The 20,588-nt window shown below is 43.0% G+C and overlaps 1 protein-coding gene across 6 annotated transcripts in view; it reads right to left on the minus strand.

The window, feature by feature from the left end:
• Positions 1 to 6,137: 6,137 nt before the first annotated feature.
• The window catches only part of DDX3X (DEAD-box helicase 3 X-linked), a 33,393-nt gene continuing 18,942 nt past the window's right edge, over positions 6,138 to 20,588 (minus strand). For 3 of the 6 annotated variants that reach the window (XM_050936536.1, XM_050936540.1, XM_050936538.1), the window contains 10 exons: positions 17,779 to 17,864; positions 16,618 to 16,716; positions 16,378 to 16,538; positions 13,905 to 14,049; positions 13,602 to 13,791; positions 13,105 to 13,286; positions 12,881 to 12,998; positions 11,035 to 11,191; positions 9,348 to 9,493; positions 6,138 to 8,679 (listed from right to left, as the gene is read on the minus strand). In XM_050936536.1, the coding sequence (XP_050792493.1) occupies positions 8,594 to 8,679; positions 9,348 to 9,493; positions 11,035 to 11,191; positions 12,881 to 12,998; positions 13,105 to 13,286; positions 13,602 to 13,791; positions 13,905 to 14,049; positions 16,378 to 16,538; positions 16,618 to 16,716; positions 17,779 to 17,864 (1,370 nt within the window). In that variant the 3' untranslated portion in view covers positions 6,138 to 8,593. The remainder of the gene's footprint in view (positions 8,680 to 9,347; positions 9,494 to 11,034; positions 11,192 to 12,880; positions 12,999 to 13,104; positions 13,287 to 13,601; positions 13,792 to 13,904; positions 14,050 to 16,377; positions 16,539 to 16,617; positions 16,717 to 17,778; positions 17,865 to 20,588) is intronic. The other 3 variants (XM_050936541.1, XM_050936539.1, XM_050936537.1) reach the window with 1 other exon arrangement.

Raw genomic sequence — 20,588 nt, forward strand, 5'->3', positions numbered from 1 at the left:
AGGGATTGGAGCAAATGCAGTTGTATCTTAGAGCTTGGCTGTAGACAATGGATCGTGTGGTGTGGCCTGGATGGAAGCTGGAGGCATGCAGGTAAGTACAGTGGTCACTAGGTTTCCGGTATAGGGTGGTGTTTATGTGACCATTGCTTATTAGCACAGTAGTGTCAAGGAAATGGACTGCTTGTGTGGATTGGTCTAGGCTGAGGCTGATGGTGGGATAGAAATTGTTGAAATCATGGTGGAATTCCTCAAGGGCTTCTTTTCCATGGGTCCAGGTGATGATGTCATCAATGTAGCGCAAGTAGAGTAGGGGCGCTAGGGGACAAGAGCTAAGGAAGTATTGTTCTAAGTCAGCCATAAAAATGTTAGCATTCTGTGGGGCCATGTGGGTACCCATAGCAGTACCGCTGACTTGAAGGTATATATTGTCCCCAAATGTGAAATAGTTGTGGTTGAGGACAAAGTCGCAAAGTTCAGCCACCAGATTTGGCATGTAACTAGTTCACAAAACTTGCGGGGAGGGGGTTGGGGAAATTCAAAGGGGCGATGGTGTAGGGAAATCACTGCTTTTGATCCAGCAGGCTTGGATCCAATGTAATGGGATCTGACATATCTAAGCAATGCTTTCTGGCCCTATGGTTGGTTCCTCAGTTTTCTCTTGAGCTGAATGTCTGCCTAATGGATTGACACCTCTGCTTCTGTGTTTGGGATCTGCTGGGTTTGGATCTTCCTTCAGAACTGGGGTTTTCTTGGAGTCCAGAACTATGGTTGACATGATTTTCAAAGATTATGTTGGCTTTTATTGCTAGATGAATTAGGGGCAGAGGAGAGTCTATGCACTCTTTCAGCTCCTTTAAGAGGCTCAGACCTTGCTGGCTTGGCTGCCAATGTTTCCCACAACAATATTGTTTGCTCTTTTTGGAAGCTTTCAGCATGAAGGTTGAACTAATCAAGCATCTCGATGGACTGTGTCCTTCAACATGTTACGGCCTTGTAGTCCTGGTGGACTCCAAGAAGACCGAAAGGCAGGAGACACAGTGATTAAAACCTGGCTGCTTGGTTTGAGGATGTCCCATCCCAGAACTGAAGATGATCTTATACCTAAGACTTTAAAACATATAAAAGACTTATGTAATTCTATTGTAAAACTATTTAAAAAGGATTGAAAAGAAGGAGCAGTTCCTGAACCATCAGCCAAATGTGATAAAATGACTTGATTGTCCTTTTGGGGGAACAAATTATATTGCTAGATTCTTGCTGGGATGCACCAAGGAAAACTATGCCAGGCTGGGAACGATGCTTAAAGAAATGGAGGTCCATATGCTTTTCAGTGGGATTCAGCTTGTCCCTAGAGGAGAACAAAGGTGAGAGAAGAGACAGGATTATGAGGATTATGCAGTGGTGCTGTAAGGAGAGTTTGGGGATGTTCGATCACTGGGAGGTATTTGAGGACAGTTCTCATGGGACGGACTCCACCTCAGGAGGGAAGGAAATAAACTTCTGGGATGAAGATTGGCAGAACTACTTAAAAGAGCTTTACAGTAGGAATTTAGGGGAGATGGTTGGCAGATGTTCATGCAAACTCCTTGCCTGATTCTAACACTGAGTGGGAGAAAAATCAAATGAAAGAGGATACAGCAATGGAGAAAGAAACAACAGAGGGTAGGAGAAAGGACAACAAGAGGAAAGATTGTGCCAGTACCACTGAAGGTAACAGCCAGGTAGGTGATACTGGCTGTAAAATGACCTTACCTAATCTGGCAAGGAATCTGGGTGATGCCAAGCAGGAACTACTATGATGTCTATACAGCAGTGCAAGGAGTTTGGGTAATGAAGTGGAGGAACTAGAACTACCAGTGCAGAAAGTGTAACCGGATATTATAGGGATAACAGAAACATGGTAGAATAGTTGCGATGACCGAAATACAAGTAAAGAAGTGTATGTGCTGTTCAGAAAAGACAGAAATAATAGTGAAGGTGGTGGAGTAGCATTGTATATTAATGATGAAGTAGATGGTAAAGAAATTAGAATGGATAAAACGGAATCTGTTTGGGGTCAAAATCACTTTGGAGAAGATGACAGCAGAGGCTCCACTGGGATAATGCTGGGGGTCTGATACAGACCCCCAGGATCCATTGGGATCCTCTAATATTTTTAATGAAATAAATACTACTGGGAATTGTGTGATTAGGAGAGACTTTAATTTTCCCAGATCCAGATTGGAGGACAAATGCTACTTATAATGGTAGGGCCCAGATATTCCTGGATGTGATAGCCAACAGATTTCTTCACCAAATAGTCACCAAACCAAAGAGAGGGTGCCATTTTGTATTTAGTATTTGTAAGTAGCGAGGACCTTATAGAAAAACTCTTTGGTTCAAGTGATCATGAGTTAATTCAGTTTAAACTAAATGGAAGGATAAAGAAAAATAGATCTGTGATTATTGAAATTTGCCTTGATTTCAAAAAGGCAAACTTTAAAAAAATTAAGAGAATTAGAGAAACCGACTGGACTGAAGACCTCAAGGATCTGAATGTGGAGGAGGCATGGAATTACTTTAAGTCTAAGTGGCAGCCACTATCGGAAGCCTCCCTCCAGCAAAGGGGAAGGATTGCAGCCCACACTAGATGAGCAAGCATTTCAAACAGGCTATTACAGAAAGCAGAAAATCTACAAGGAATGGAAGAAGGGATGGATCAACAAGGAAAGCTACCTCCCAGATGTCAGAAATTGTAGGGAAAAAGATAACTGCCGAAAGCCAGACAGAGCTGGACCTTGCAAATGGAATTAAAACCAATAGTAAAAAGTTCTTTAGACATAAAAATAAAAAGAAAACAAGGAGAGAAGTGGGATTGCTAAATACTGAGGACAGAGTGGTGATTAAAGACAATCTAGGTATGCCCCAACACCTAAATGAATACTTTGCCTCAGGTTTTAATAAGGGCAATGAAGAGCTTGGTGGCACTGGAAGGGTGTCAGAAACTGAGACATGGAGGGTCAGGCTTAGTGGCTGGACCCTGTGAAGTAGGCACGTCCCAGAGCTCAGGCTCCAGGCCAAGCCCAGAAGTCTACATAGTAATGAAAAAGTCTCATAGGCAGAGCCCCCCAAGCCTGAGTGGGCTGGCAGGAGCAAGCCCTGGTTGACATGCCCTGTGCCACTTCCCAGGGGAGCCAGGGTTCCGTGGCACCTCACCACCACCTGCCCTTAGTGTGTATGGATGGTGTGGAGGGGAGTCTTGTTGGTTCCAGCTGCGGATCAGCTCCTTCAAAACCACTGGCTTGTGGCAACACAAGCACTGGCTTCCAGCCCTCTGCCTCTCTGGCCAGGTTAGTTATATGAGAGAGATACAGGACAAGTGAGGTAAAAGATGGTGACTCACCTTTGTAACTGTTGTTCTTCGAGATGTGTTGCTCATATCCACTCCAATTAGGTGTGCACGATCCTTGGAGAATTTTTACCCTAGCAACACACGGTGGGTCGGCAGTGAGCAAGCACTTGAAGGAAGATATTTTTTACTGGAAGGGCTTGGGGGGCGGGGGGGAATCCAGGTGTGGGACAGTCTGAGTACAGGCAGCTCAGTGGGGGGGATCTGGATGCACAAAGGGTTGTTGCAGGGGGGTTCTAGGTGAAAGTGGTTGGGCTCAGCAGAGGGCTCTCGGTGTGGGAGTCTCAGTGGGGCATGGGTCTGGGTGCAGCTAGTTGGGGGGGGTCTGAGTACAGGGATGTGGGGGGGATGGAGTCAGGAGGTTTGGGGGGAAAGGAGGGCTCCAGATGCAGGGGTTGAGGCTCAAGAGCATGGTGTTTGGGTATGGAGAGCTAAGCAGGTCCTGGATGTCTGGGTTCCCCCAGGAGTAACTGCAGCTTATTAGTTATTCCTTGGAACACAGCTTGGTTGAACACCGCCTTTGTCCCCCCACTGCTTGTATTTATAGTGAGTTTATTATAAAAGAACAGAGCTTCAAGTTTAGTGCATATCAGAAGCAAGTGGTTACATATAAAAACTAGACACTAAACTAGTTTTGCTCCTGTCTAATCTCTTCCAAAGTTCTCATTACTGTTTTCAACCGAAACAGTTGAAATGGCTGCGATTTCTTTTCCATGAAGTAAACCTGCTGGCTGTTAAATATCCTAGATAAGCAGCACACTAATTTTTCCTTGGACCCCCACCCCCACTAATGGATGCTGGCCATAGCCCCCTCAGGGGAGGAGTGGAGTCAGGGCTGGGCAGCTGAGCCACAGTAAGAGCAGAGCTGTAGGCAGAGTGGGACTGGGTAGCACTCCCCCATCATGCAGGGGGAGGCTGCCCATTTGTCCAGGTTCCCCTGAGGTGGGGAAGGGGGACGTCTGGTAGTTTGAGGACCACTTCCCAAGATGAAGGATGCCAGTCTCTTTGCACTCCTAAATATACCAGCACAGACCCTTGATGTGCACTTCAAGATAGGGTCCTGCCCCAGTGTTTAACACTTGTGTTCCTGTTCTGTCTCTGCCAGCTTTTCATTCAGTTGGCAGGCGCCCCTCCCAATTGTAGAACATACATACACAGTGGTTCCCCTGGCAGTAAGTGGCTCTCACCCTCTCTGGAGGAGGGTCTCAAGACATGCTTGAGGTATTACCTGCTTTTAACTACACACTTAACTAACATGTTTGTGTGTGCACCAAACACCTCACAGTGCTTTTCATAAGCATGTAGGTAGACTATGACAAAGGCTTTCAGAACAGAACCAGAGGGAGCCTAATGAGCTTTGCCAGCCAGGTTTCTTGCATCAATCTTTTCTGTCATTCATCCCCTCCTTTCAGTCTTATGCTTATGGTGTAATGTGTCAGTACTTGTTCTACTCATTGTTGGAAGTGGTAGTGCCAGGTTTGCTGGCACGAGTGCCATGAATCCAGCTTAGACACTCAATTGTCATGGCCAATTTTTAGAGATTAGTGCTTAATTCTTCAAACATTTGTGAGAGGTCTTTTGAAAATAACTTCTACATCACACCAGTATTCCCTTTAGATATTTGCCTCTTTTGGTAAGCTTTGATTTTTATTCTTAGGATTACTTTCCACTATTTTACCAGCTTTGCCCCGTAAAGTTCATTAAGAAATTATGACTACAAATCTTAGTGGGCTAATCAGCAGCAGATTCTACTCCCATTCAAGTCAGAGGCAAAAGCCACACTGACTTCTTGGGAGCAGGGATAAGGTGGCTGTTATCACAATGCATTGAGACATTTCTACTATGAGACTCACTTTCCTGCTTTAATTTTAATTTTTACTTTTCACTGTAATTGCTACTACAGGAACAGTAGCTGTGCACTTCAGGCTCTCTCCTTTTCAACCCACCAGTTTTGCATGTGTAAGAGGTCTTTATATTTTCATACATCAGGATCTGGCTAGTGTAATCATTCTGAAAATGAAAATTCAGGCTATTTCCATAGTGTACCTTTTACTACAGAAAATTTGAGAGTCAATTTACCAAGAACACTCAGGCCCTGGATTTTTATCAATCAACACTTTTAATACCATGAAAAATAGCCTAACTTTTTGCTATGCTCTAGTCTCTCCAGGCTTGGAATTTGCAATCCCAGGGAGGTGAAGCCTAATGTGACTAACGTTCTTCACACCTCTGAGTTCTAGGCTACTCTAAAAGTTTAATAGCTACTACTGTCAGTAGCCAGCCACTCTGCTGTTCCACCCCCTCTCCTACCCACTGCATACCATAAACTCGTTTGTGATGGGGTCCTCAAAAAAGACAACTTACTGAAACTGAGGAAGATTGCCACAAGGTGTGTCCCCTGGCCAGATCAGAAACTTTTAGAGCCCTTTCACCTGGCATGCAGGGGGTGAAGTAAGGGATTGGGGGGAGAAGAGACACAAAAACGACACCCCACCTTCTATGGCTACTTACTGCAGAATACAGATCTCATTACAACTGAGGCAGCACCTGCCCATCTCAACTGAAGCTATACAGGACAACTGTCACTGTATTATGTACTGGCATAAATGTGTCATCAGGTGCCAGACTGTTCATGATCTCAGCCAGCCCTCTAATGTGCTACAAAGCTGCAAAATCAGAGACTGCACCAAATTATTCAGTTTACAGGCATGATACATGAAACAGTGATGCTTAAAATGAGTGGACTCCGTGCAGTTCAACTTTTTATTTTAATAAAATCAAGAGTAATGCACAGCACATGCAGTGCTAGCATCTAAACTAATACAATAAGCAATTACTAAACCTACAGTGACTTGAAGTTGAATTTTTACATTCAGCAAGTTTAAACCCATTCTTCGCATATGATTTTTAATCCTTATTTCTGAACTGAAAATATTGCTGGCTGATAAAACTTGCTAAAATGCACAAGTCACTGATTATGCCAATACAACAAAGATAACCACATGTTTGAGGATTGCAATGTGCCAGACATTCACTGAAAAATAAAAAACAAAAACCACACACAACTAAACAAAACTCACGCAAACAAACATCTGAGAATCTGGACACTTCACATCAGTGTTTAGAAGTGTTTCATTAATATCTTAAGACAAGTGTATCAAAACCTTGGCATGTTTAATTTTAAGTTGCCAATTTTTGTTTTACTATCAGAAAGTTATGGCTACACTGCCAATGCCGGGTCTGCTTAATTTGACTTAAGAGTTTAATATGACTTAAACATTAAAAGCTCACACTACCCCGAAATATATAATTTCACGCATACGGTGACATTCAACATTCAAGTGCCAGTGTTTTTGTACTGTCTTTTGGTCAAGTTTCTTTAAACTTTCAAAGAATCACTTTTAGGCTTACAAAAATAAATATTTGTCAAAAATGTTCAATAAATATTACACAAAACTAGCAGCAAAAAGTATCTAGAAATCTCGTGTGCAAATAGTTTTCTTCCCAGCTATCATTCCCATGGTCCCAAATAAATTTTAGAATCTAGTTCCTTCTCCTTAGACAAGCTGCGTTCAATCTCCAAGAGACAAAATAAGATTGGAAGTTAAGGACACGCACACAAGACATATATAAAATTCTCTGAATGTGCAATAAAAGAAGTATTTTGTGTAAAAAGTTATGGGCAAAATGTACAAGGGCCTAAACCTAGACTAATTGAAATAGCACCATAACAAATGACCTCAATACTGTCAAGTGCACCTACTTAATAAAAGTTTTAGAACAAGGCACAATACACTTGAAAAAATCTATTGCACTTTAGGAGATTTTTGCCATTTTCCTATGCCACTGTAGATTAAGAGTTGATAATGGCTCTGGCCACAAAAGTTAGCACAGAAATTCCAAGTGGCAGAGGCATTTTACTTGTGGACAATACTTATCTTTGGCCAGATTTAGCATAAACAGACTATAAATACAATGGAAACCTATGCAACTAAAACTGACTAAAACTGCACTTTAATAGCAGAATTGAAACCTTGTGCAGTTACGTACATTTCCAACCTCTGTGATCTCAAGGTTTGTTTGTTACTTTTCTGGAGCCATTTTACAAAGTCTACAGTAAGCCAGTTTAACATCTCAACGCAGCTTGAACAGAGTAATGTGAATCTGCATTAAAATAAAGCCTGCTGCATAATTCTTCCTGTTCATACCCTCTTGACCAAAAAACATCAACACTAGCATGCGTTATTAGACCAAAATCAGTCAGGCCCTTGAGGAGGACCGATCACTGTCGTGGTCAGCCATTCTACCATTTCAATTTCATATGGCAGGCATTTTTAAAAAGTCTAAATAGATGAATTCTCCTAAAAACTATTTCAAGTTATCAGACCTTTAAACGTTCCCTGTAATATTCTGCCCACATTTGGCTAGCTCACATTAATGATCTGCCTAAACATTGAAAAAGGAATTGCTGTATTTACTTGCATTAACTTCAAAAACAGTGCTTTTAATGTATGCATGTACCCATACATCATCTCATCATGACTGGAATGGCTTATTAAAGACTATCAGGTTCTAAGTACCTATCCAGGATAGAGTGAGCAAATCAGAACTTTAACTTAGTACAGTTTTGCCACATTAGAAACGAATTCCATTGATATGCTTCAAGATGTTTGTTTGTTTTTTTTTCTCCAAATCTGCAAGTATCAAAAGCCCTAATGCAGGCTACCGTATAAGTTTTTGTAATATTATGGATGAATCGATGATTCCTGTTTAAGTTGTATCACACCTGCGTGCCAAGGTTTGATTTTAGCTCAAGTTCAGTAATTTTGGATTTTGTCAACAATTGATATCTTGAGCATTACTGAGCCAACAGGACATCAAAATAAAAGTTGTCTAAAGTTAAAGGCACAGTACATTAACAAACAAATGATCCTCAGTCACAAAATTAGAAATGCAGTTTGGGGTTGGGGATGGCTGGGAGGGGAGTTAATCCTGACTACAGCAATGGAATCTTCACCTTCAAAATAGGGCTGCTTGTTCCTTTTGTTTCTTCTGTGACCTTGAGCTCCCTTAAAAAAAATTTCAGTGGAGAATCACAGCTGGTAATGTACTGCGAGTTCTTGAAGCTACACAAGGTATAGTCTGGCTAAGTTACATGTGGTTTCCATATTAGCTTGTTTGGTAGGATATCTGCTGCAAGCAGATTCAGTTGCCCCACCAGTCAACCCCCTGGGAGTTATAGTTTCCTCCATATCCATCACTATTGTAGAAGCCGCCTCCATAGCCACCACCTATTAGAGAAAAACAAAACCACATCAACTTACTAAAACCCTTACATCCACAGTCTATGCCAGGGGGTTCGGGACCCCTCTGGGGGTTGCAAGCTGTTGGCCCCCAACCCAGACCCAGCTTTGCATCAAACATTTGTAATGCTATTAAAAAAAAGTGTTTAATTTATAAGGGGGGGTTGCACTCAGGCTTGCAATGTGAAAGGGTTCACCAGTATAAAACAGTTTGAGAATCACTAGTCTACCCCCTTTTTTTCTTCTTCCCTGGACAGAATCTTTCTTTCTGTTGAGAGGGAGAGAGAGTGTGTGTGTGAGGGGAGGAGAGAAAATCTTGAGGAGGAGGAGAAAAGACATTGATTATACATGGTATTGTAAAGCTACAATTATAAGATTAGGAAAGCTTTGGTGTGTGTGTGTGCACGCATGTCCTGCTTACCATAATTTTGGGTACCACAACTGATACTGTGCCAGCTAAATCCTCCTTTGCATTGTTCGGTTTGGTTCAGTGTAACAGACTATTAGTCAATTCACAGCCCTTACAGACCAATTTAAGAGTTGGCTACTTTATTTGTTTTACGATAAGACCTAGTTTTCCTTAAAAAGATTCAGAGCTTGTTTTCAAGCTGCCACCAGCTCCCTCCTTTGTATTTGATTACAAGACAGATAATTACCTCCAAATCCTCTGCTGCCTCCATGGCCGCTGCTGCTACTGCCACCACCACTGCGGCTGCTGCCTGGTCGACTACTGCTAAAGCTACTACTGCTGCCACCGCTACTTGTTCGATAATCTCTGGCACCAAATCCTCCACTGAAGCGGCTATACAGAAAAAAGCATTATTCACAGTGTGTTCTTACTGCATTCTAGTAGAATGCAATTAAGATGCAGCTTTGAAAGCTAGGGTAGAGTTCTGTAAAGCTGTTTGAAATGAATATTTGCAGAATATAGCAGTACCCTTATTGCTTAGTTTCAGCACCAGTGTTTGTTCCTTGCAAGCCTCATTGCTAGTTGGACAGCACAAGTCTGTTAACATTCCATTTGAAATAAGCTGAGGAAAGAGGTGCTACTGTTCAGTCTACATGGCTTACTTTTCAGTTGAATAAACCATAACCAATTGCAAGAATGCAGAATCCTACAATAATTAAGAGTTGCTTTTCTCAAGTTCAGTTGTAGGTCCAATGCAGTACAACCCATCCCTGCACAACTGGGGTAGAGGAAACAGCTGAAGAGCAGTACTAGCTATTTAAGGAACTAGTGACACATACCATTATAATTCACTCCACAAACTGATACCTATATATCATTGCTTATGAAATGTCACTGGTTTTGTATTAAAGTAATATGAAGAAACTAATTATGCTGCTGATGTATTCTGCTGCATCATCTAGAGTTGTTTTTCCTATATGAAGAAGGAGTTCACTCCCTCTTAATCTATAGCCATCTACAAAGATGGCTACAGTATCTTCAGCCCGTTTACTGGCTTGGAAACCACAGTATAGCACTGCAATGAGAAATATTTTTGTCCACATAGCAGCAATTTATTGGTTAATAGGACAGAATAAATCACATACAGCAGTAAAAAGTCTCAGCTGATGCAATATGATTGAGACTTTGCTTTATACTGCATAACGGCAGCTTAAAAAAAAATAAAAGCACATCTGTTCTATTCAAAGTGGAAAAGCACACTTTTGTTGCCTTTCCAAAACAAATAATCCTGCTCCCTTTAACATGTAAATAAAGCAAAAGCAATTTATAGGTGAACACTAAAGATTCAGTACAATACTTTGATTTAGTGAATGGGGCTAGCTTGCTAAACAAAATTCAGCTGCTTAGCAGCTTAATGTCAGAACCCACTTTACAGTAAATCTTGTAAGTCTTTTCCAACTGTTTCTAGTTGGTCTTACTTGTTCCTCATCCCAAAATCATCCAGCTCTTAAACTGATTAGGAACAATCCTCTTTTAACTGGATTTGGGAGACTTTCAGAATAGGACCTTTTAGCATAGAGGGGACTTACATGACAAGATGTGGCTTCCTATGAGGGGCTCAGTTTGAAGCAAACTAAAGAAAAACTTTAATATTTCTAATGGAAAAGCAAATTCTCAAAGTTCATTTGTATTTCCAACTCTACTATGAAGGAAGGCAAGTGTTAAGAACAACTTGGAGCAGTTTAGAGGTGCCACAGTGCAATCAGAGATAGCAGTACTAAAATATATCAACATGGAAGACAGATTTAGCTAACTCTCTAATCTGAAGTGCAATTAAAGCAAAGTTTTAGACAATAGGAACCTGAATCTGCAACCATGGAACTGGCATAAAATAGGATTATGCCCTTAAGTAGTCAGAGTCCTAGTCAAGTTACCTCTTTGAACGCCCACGACTGCTGCCACCCTTATGAATCTGCTCATAAGCCATGTTTTCCAACCATGATGGTACTTCCTGTTTAGCTTCAACAAGGAGATCTAGCAAGTCCTTGGTGATGTTTATGTTCCTCTCATTGAAGAATGAGGTGGCAAGGCCTTAAAAAAAAAATTGATTCTCAACATTAGGTAACTTGGTATGATGCTTCAAGTCCAAGTTCATCTGAGCTACACAGAAAGGGTCTTAACAGGAGAACAAAAAGAAAGTTAGTTGGTGGGTTTTATATTGAACAGGCCAGGCCTGTACTGAACTTTAAAGATACTTGAAATTAGTCTTAGGACAGGAAGTTGCCTAATAAAAAGTAAGTAAGTAAGTATCTCTCAGACACCACTAGGCTTAGAGTGCATGCCAGCTTACTAGTTTCTCTTTGAGGATTGACATCTCAGGCAATACAAAAAACCACTTTAGAATACTATGTAATTGAGCTATCAGGTAGGAAGATGCCTAGCAGATGCGGAATTTACTCAGACTTAAGTCAGCAAACATCCAAATGTTTGTTCCTTCCCTGGGACTTTGCTCTCTATGAAGGTGTGTCTGTGTCTCTCTCTCTGTGAGCCTTCTCTTGTGGCAAGTTGCTTTATTAACCTGATGTTAGGTAACCAGCCTACAGGATTTGGTATACTTTTAATCCAGATTATGGTGTTATACTAGCCCTTGCAGCAACAACCTGACTGCATTCCAGACACTTATTTCTCATTTGTATTAGTTTGTGTTTTAACAGAACATGCATAAATGTCAGTTGGTCCATGAGCACTTGCATGCAAGAATTTAGCAGCGTTTTTTCCCCTAAAAAAAAGCCAACTGGAACTCTGCTATACTGGTTTCTAGGGCTGTCAATTTATCAGTTAACATATGCAATTAACTAAAATGTAATTGAAGTTAACAGTGCGACTAAAACTGATTTAACACAATACCAATCTAAATGTGTAATTAAAAAATTGGTTTTTCAACAAATATATTGATTTCAGTTTGTATTCTGCATAAGTGTACAGTGCTCACTTGATATTACTACAAACAAACATTTGCACAGTAAAAACAAAAGTTTTTCAATTCACCACAGACAAGTATTGTAGTGTAATTTGTTGTGAAAGTGCTATTTACATATTGTTTTTTTGTTGCACAACTGCACTCCAACAAAACAATGTAAAACTTTAGAGCCTAGAAGTCCACTCAGTCCTACTTCTTGTTTCTCTTGATTGGCTGAACAAGTTTGCTTACGTTTACAGGAGATAATGCTGCCCTCTTATTTACAATGGCATCAGAAAGTAACAGGCATTTGCATGGCACTTTTGTAGCCAGCATTGCAAGGTATTTACATGCCAGATATGCTAAACATTTGTATGCTCCTTCATGCTTTGGCCACCATTCCAGAGGACGTGCTTCCACGCTGATGCTTGTTAAAAAATTTGTTAATTAAATTTCTGACTGAACTCCTTGGGGGAGATTAGGTCTCCTACTCCATTTTACCCACATTCTGCCACATCTGAGACTGCTATAACAAATATATGACGACCCAGCACTTGTTTATTTTAAACACACTGTTTTGTCAAATAGGCAGTGAAGGTACCAATGGAAGAGAGACTGAAGCAATAAGACTTGCATGGAATTTTGCTCAGTTTTATTAAACTGAAATGAAGATTACTGCTGCAAAACTAGAAGTAAGCTAGCTTTGTTTTGTAGTTCAAGTTTCCTCTCTGTTAGAGAAGGTATATAGTGTTACTTATAACCCAATGGAATACTACGTTTGAAGAGCATCTTCTAGTAGACAATGCACTGAAGAGTCTTACCAAGGTTTCCCACACGGCCTGTACGACCAATGCGATGTACATATTCTTCTATGTCACTTGGCAAGTCAAAGTTTATGACATGTTTCACATTTGAAATGTCCAATCCTCTTGCTGCAACCTAATGGTGAAGAAGTTCAACTGTCAGCTCTTAGCAAAGCTTCACAAGAATGAAGTGAAATAAACTAAACATCTTATAGGAAGAAAAAAAGAAGTTAGGGACTTACTGCTGTGGCAACCAGAATTGGGCTTCTGCCTGAACGGAACTGGTGTAGAGCTTCCTCTCGGTCTCTCTGAGAGCGATCTCCATGAATGCTTGTACAAGCGTACCCTTCGTGGTAGAGAAAGTCCTCCAGAGAGTCAGCTCCCTTTTTAGTCTCCACGAACACCAGAGTCAGTGAATCTTTACCTAATGCAAGAAGTTAAACCACAGATTTGCCACCAGCAATGCTACATCTGAAAATATTTAGCGCCCTCCCCTCCCCCCACAGCAGTAAAAGGCAGTTTCTTATCTTCTGCTCCAGTTTAACTGTGTATTTATTATATTACTTCATTGAATGAGAGATGAGTACCAAGGCCATTCCCCCTCCCATGATGTTTATATTACCCAAGTAGTTTATTTGCATGCATACTGTTTTAAGTCAAAGCCAAAACATTCACAACATATGAAAAACGGAGGAAAAGACTAACAGCTTTTCCTCCACCTAACATAGATTCTCATTACCTGAGCCATTAGAGCTGTGTTGAAATTCTCCCAAACAGTCTTTACCTGTGGCATTTAGCAGGTCAAGCAGAAATGACCGTTTGTCTGACTCTTCCACCCACACTACTTTCTGTGTGATGTTCTCAGATGTAGAGCCAACTCTGCCAACAGCCAGAAAGATATATTCATCCAGGAAGTCACGGGCAAGCATCTAGGCAGTAGACAAAAAAAATTCCCCACTGTTATCCCCCACAAAGACTGGGGGAGTTCAAAAAGTACTTACATTAAGCTTGTAGGTCAAAAAAGCATCAAGCTAGACAATACCTGGATTTCCTTGGGAAAAGTAGCACTGAACATCATGGTATGACGAACTCCCTTTGGTGGCATAGTATCTTGTTCAACAATACGGCGAATTTGAGGCTCAAACCCCATATCAAGCATGCGATCAGCTTCATCCAGTACCAGGTATCTGGGATTAGATTAATAGGATCAAAATTGCTTACAGTGAGGAAATTTTTTCCTTTCAATTACCATATATACTCATTCATAGGCTGAATAATACTGGTAAAAACAGCATCAAAGATCAGGGGTCAGCTTATAAATGGGTCTACACCAAAATTTGATGATTTAAAAAAAAACTCTACAGAATCATTGAATTGAATATCTAATACAGGGATCAGGAACCCTTGGCATGCAGCCTGCAAAGGTAAGTACCCTGGCAGGCAGGGCCAGTTTGTTTACCTGTCATGTCTGCAAGTTTGGCTGATTGCAACTCCCACTGGCCACGGTTCGCAGCTCTAGGTCAATGGGGGCAGCAGGAAGTGGCATGGGCCGAGGTATGTGCTGGCCGCCACTACCCATTGGCCTGGAGTGGCAAACCACAGCCACTGGGAGCTGAAGGGCTGTGCTGAAGATGCTGCAAAGAACAAAACGTCCCAACTTGCCAGGAGCAACAGGCCAGGAGCCAAAGATTTCCAACCCCTGAAATACAGGGTCCACTTATGAAAGGATCATGCAGTTTTTGCTATTTTTACCTATTCATTTTGGGGGGGTTGGCTTATAAATGAACAGGCTAACGAACAAATACATATGGTAGTTTAATCCCCACACACAAACCAGGCTTTTTTAAAAAAAATTGGCAATTTAATGAAGTATGCCAAGATTAGTCAATGACCTCTTGTATGACCTGACATTAGTTGGGAAGTACTTATGAGCTATATGTAGTTTTAGATGACAGAACTAGTAGATTTAACAAATTAAGGCACGCTTTTACAAATGTTTGACAACAAAATTCTCAGAGCACACAGTATGATCACTCCCACAGGAACTTCAGCTTAGAGCAAGGGTTCTCAACAAATTTTCTGGTGGCCTTAGAGTGCGGCCACCAACTAACTCTTCCTCGCTGACAATTTTTCCTAAAAATACTAATTTAGGAGGAAAAACATGCACATAAATGTCCAAACCTTTCATAAATTACAATGATTTGGGTTTTTTTTTTTTTTTGCAAACAGTAATAAAAATGTACAGTGGTCTTTTTTTAACCTGACCTAAAGAGACGAGAACCAAGAATAAGGTGCTTTGCATGTTCTCACCTTTTGTTTCTTTTGCTGGCTTTTTCTTTTTAATAAAAATTTGCTAGCTAGTAAGCCTGCTGCTGTGAAATATTGAAATTTGTAAGTTTGCTGCTGTGAAATATTAACAGACTTGCTAGCTAGCTAGGAAGCAATGAAAAACAGTATTGAACTTACATTTATCACAGCAGATTTACTCAACCCTTGCAAGCTAGGGGAAAATTAAGCTGTGGATAGAGGCGGGTAGGAAGGCAGTGGGGACCAGTTGTAATTTGGAAAGGGGGGTGGGGGAGACCCTGAAACCCTCTGGCCAAGGACTGAAGCCCACTGTCACACAGCCAAAAGATGCAGCTGGGGCCAAGGGTGATGGGTGAGCCTGGGGCCAGAGCCCCGTGGCTAGGGCCCAGCGATAGTCTCCACTGCTACATGGTCAGAGCCCAGGGATGGAGGTGGCAGCAGGGGCTAGGCAGCAGGTGGTGAGCCTGGAGCCAGTGCCCACAGCCACTGTACAGCTGGGGCCAGAGCTTGCTGCCCTGTGGCTGAAGGAGGCAGCAGGAGCCAGGGTGAAGAGGAAAGAAAGAGTGGTGAGCCTGGGACCTGCTGCCCACCACCACGTGGCTGGAGTCAGAAGCCCAAGCCCCACAGCCTCCAGGAAGGTGGAGAACTCACCAGCTGCCTGCTTCGACAGCATTTCTGGCTGCAGAAAGGGGTAGGACCCAACTCCTGGCAGCCCCAGGCAACCATCCCCTCAATCACTACCGAGGAGGTGGTGGACCCAAGAGAAGGCCCTGGTGGCCACATTTGAGAAACACTGGCTTAGAATGTCTCATCCACAGCATGCTAGATTAGTACAAGAAGCAAGTTTGTAGGAGACTGCTAAATAGGTGCAGGCTGCTTGAGAGCCATTATGTGAGTGTCAGACCAGAGGAAAACTGGGGGGGGGGGGGGGGGGGGGGGGGGGGAGAAGAAGGAAGAGAACGGTGTTATGCAAATACTGTCATGTTTTAGAACCTGAGAAGCACATGGAATTTGTATTGTGAAATTCAACTTTCAACTGGTAAGCCTTGCCTAAATGACTGTCCAATATGAGAAAATAATATGGATCACTACTGTTTACATTTATATATATGTTTTTTCAGTTTAAAAACCAACAGCTAAGTCCCAGGATCTTGTCAGAAATTCTATAGACGTGTTAGATTGTCAAATTCCAAAGTTATTTCACGTACTTGCAGAAGTCCAATCCAATCTTCCCCCTCTCCATCATGTCAACCAGACGTCCTGGAGTTGCCACAAGCAAGTGACATCCACGTTCCAAGTCACGTATCTGTTGACCAATGTCAGCACCACCATAGACAACACAAGGACGAACTTTGGAACGATATGCAAACTGTAAGAACAGAACTAGTTAATTTTCTGTTTTTTTAAAAAGCTCAGGATATTATACAGACAAGTTGCCAAAAAGATACCTTTCTGGCTTCTTCATAGATCTGCACTGCCAGTTCTCTAGTTGGAGCCAGGACTAGAGAGATTGGGTATTGCTTACGGCGTCCATACCTTCCATTTTCCTGAAGGACAGAACATTTAGAATAATACATACATACTAATTTGAAGAGTTGAAACTAAAGCCATTTCAAACCCCGGGCACATCCTTTTCCCACAATTCTGAAACTTTCTTGCCACCAGCACAGCACTCGTGGCTGAGCATGGATCACAGACCAAGTAAAGCATCCACAGCTTTCTTTGCTCTAAATTGGACAACTACCTGCAATCAAGGCTATTTATATTCCAAAAGACCTGTTGCTATGAGTTGTTAAAAAGTACAGGAAGTCTTCCACTACAGAAAGTCTCAATCATGCTTTAGGCATTGGTTCTGAAGACTTGTGTCCCAGCTACACTATCATCAGGTATGCTAGGTAACACAAAGCCAATATGTCTTTAGGGAACAGAACTACAGAGATTTTCAAGACTCCCTGTAAACATTACTTATTTTTAAATCTTACAGAAGGGATTCAATACTGACATTTATTGGAGGAAAACAAAATTTCTTACTCCATGGTGCAACAACAACTTTACTTAGAAATAGCCACTTTTCAGTGGCTACAAGACATGCTTATTACCAGTATAGTTTTTCAGCCTTCATTCTGGAAGCCACACTGCAAGAGATCCTTTCACATTTCTATTATCTGACTAGTCCTGAAGAGTTTAGTCCCTAGACCATCAAGAACAGCTCTGTGGTCCTCCACTGGCCTAAACGGAATTGAAATTTGGCTTCACGCAGTTTTGTTTTAAGGTCTTCCTCTTTTGTTATGAATGTCTGAAGACAGGATTTGTTAATTAGATGGTAATATCTGAGCCAAAAGAAAAAAACCACACACAAGAGAACCACGATGCCTGTAAATGAGCAGACAAGCAACAAATGAGCGGCTCTCTGAAACGGCCCTCTAAATTACTGGGGGTAAGAAATTGGGCACAGGCCTCTGAAATAGACTGCGTGTTAGTATGAATACTATAATCAGACATCTCTAGAAAGAATAAATATTAACAGAAGAATTGCAGGCAAGAAAAGAATCCTGCACGCGGACTGAGCTAGTTTTAACATTTCTGGGACTGCACATCTAAGAACTTGCCTTCATAGCCCTCAGAGCATCACCGGGACCATCTGTATAGATCTGACTCAATATTGGTAGAAGAAATGCAGCCGTTTTCCCAGATCCTATTAAGAAATAGGAAGGTTAATTGTGACAATAAAAACTTGATGGAAGTATTGATGCTATCAGCTGCAACACCTTACACAGTATTCCAAGCAACCTAGCTGAACTAGACTGTGCTCCTGATGTTAACAAGGCAAGAGATAAGAGTTATGTGTTTGAGAGGTGTTGCTCATGTCCATTCCATTGTAGGTGTGCGCTTACCACATGCACTGGTGCTGGAAGTCCCCCACCAATCCATCTATGGTATCTGTAAGATGACTGGCTCTGGTGTGGTGCACATATGCATCAGCATAAGGGATGGGACCGGGTCACGGATTGGTGGAAAGAGCTATTAAGGGCCCTTCAGGAACCTGACTGACATCTTATGCAAGAATACAGGATTTACCCTGGACACGAGGATGGAAAGCCAATATGGCTGCCAGGTGCACCTTGACTGAAAAGGCAAGGCCCACATGCTTTAAATGGAGCAAGAAATCCAAGATGAACTGTAGAAATGACTGGGTCAGGGAGATGTTGCACTCAGATGCCCAGCAAGAGAAGTGTTTCCACTTTGCCAGGTAAGTTGCTCTGGTGGAGGGCTGCTTTCCAAGAGAACCTGCTGTACCTGACTAGAGTGCATGCGGCATCCAAGCTGTGAGGTGGAAAGAGATAAGACTGGCTCCTGCATGCCAACAATGATCCTGTGACAGTAGGTCTGGCAGCTGGGCAGAAGACCACTGCCAGTTCCATGAGACAGTTGAAAAACAGGGGAGCAGGATCCACACCACAGGCTGGAAGGTCACCTTGGAAGCACATCCTCAAAATGCCTGCTTACCACCCAGTTGGTCATGGATGGAGCTCAAGTGCGTATAGGATGCTGACTGGCGGCCTTGCTGGTGCTTATTGCTCTTGACCTTTTTACAGAAAGGCTCAGACCCATAGGCTTGGAAGCCAACCTCGGTCAGTTGTTGCTTAAGCCACTTCCTTACCAGCACAGGCATGTATAGGTCCATGGTGCACAAAGTAACCCTCAAGTCTTTCAGGCTGTGCAATTTACTGTTTGTCTGTTCTGAAAACAGTGCCAGACCATTGAACGGGAAGTCCTGGATCAACTGTTGAACCTGTGTTAAAAGGCCCAATGACTGCAACTAGGACAACCACCTCATTGAAATAGCTGAGGACATGTTTTAGGCAGAGAGTGTTGCATCCGAGGCCACTTGTAGGGCTGCTCTGGCCACTGCCCTCATCTCTGATAGCCAGGAAACCCTTCCTGGGTTCTTCTGGCAGTGAGTCAGAACTTGGCCATGGATTGCCAGCTATTAGATCACTGCAGCCAAGCAAGACCTGGTAGTTGGCCACTCAGCTGGAGTCTATGTAGCATAAAAGTTTTTCTACCAAGGAGATTGAGCCTCTTTACCTCCTTGTTCTTAGGCACTGATCCCAGTTGGCCCTGTCTGTTGCACTATGAGCTGCTGACAATCAGTGAGTTTGGGGCAGGGTGGGTATAAAGATACTATGTCCCTGTTAAGGGTATTTTTACTCTGCTCACTTGGAGGTGGGGGCAGGAAGGAAGGTGTCTACCACAGGGTCCTAGTGATTTTCATCACTCCCTTGTGCACCAGCAATACCACCCTGGCAGGAGCTGCTGTATTCAGTACATCAAACAAGGAGTCCAAGGGCTCTGCCAACTCCTTGACTTCCAGCCCCATGTTCAAGGTGACCCTCTTCAAGAGCTCCTAGTGAGCCCTGGCATTGTCCTGGGGAAAGTGGGTGAAAGGGCTCTGCTATTGCCTCATCAGGTGAAGAGGAGGAGGCAGGTACAGGTCTGCCAACCCTGCTGAGCCCAAGGAGCCTGCTCTGACTCGCATGTCTGAAACAGAGGCAGGTGACAAGCTATCGCTAACAGTTTGTCTGATACCCAAGGCTGGCCTATGCCCCTGCAATGGAATCCTTAGGGGTTCCAGAGTTGCCAGGGGGCTTGCCACTGGTCCTGGCCACCAGTGACAGCATGGCCCCCAGAGGGGAAGGCAGGTGCTCTTGATGGGTGATCCAAGCCCATGGGCAGGATCTCTTTGCTGTTGGAGTCTGAGGAGGGGGATACATGTCTGGGGACCAGGATAGTGCCATGGCCAACTGTCTGCCCCAATCCTGACAGTTCTAGTCCCAAACCTCTGCAGAGGACCTGTACGAGGGCAATGGCTCTCAGTGCTGTGATCTTGGTGCTGGTACCCTGACAATTGATGCCTGATGTTTAGCGAGCGATGCTTTTCTGTTGAGTAGGAGTGGGAATGTGAGCGAGTAGACTGACCTGCTGGAGACTGCTGACATGCTGGTGATGAACTGTACTGTTGGTCCAGCAACAGAGCTCTGGGGACCAGTGTCTCAATCCTCTGGATTGGTGCCATGTGCTGGGAGAGTGTCTTGGGTGCTCCTGGCACCAGGGCTCTGGGGATTGTATCATGCCTTTGTGGGTCTATGCCAGACCACTGGCGATCATTGCCTTGAGCCCAGGAACAGACCAGGAACTCTGACAGGCAAGCCAACTCGTGTCTGTGAGCTGATGGTGCCACTCAAGCAAGCGCTGATGGGACAGCCCCTGTGGCAAGGAGTGGTGCAGCACTGATGGGGACTGTTGGAAGGGTCCCAAAGCCGGTTTACCGCTCAAACAGGGCACATCCATAGCCTTAATGGCCTGAAAGGCCTCCAGTGTGGACACCAGCGTCAGGTGTGAGTGCCTCTGTGGCTCC

The sequence above is a fragment of the Gopherus flavomarginatus genome, chromosome 1, assembly GCF_025201925.1.
Source record: "Gopherus flavomarginatus isolate rGopFla2 chromosome 1, rGopFla2.mat.asm, whole genome shotgun sequence".
Lineage (NCBI taxonomy): Eukaryota > Metazoa > Chordata > Testudines > Testudinidae > Gopherus > Gopherus flavomarginatus.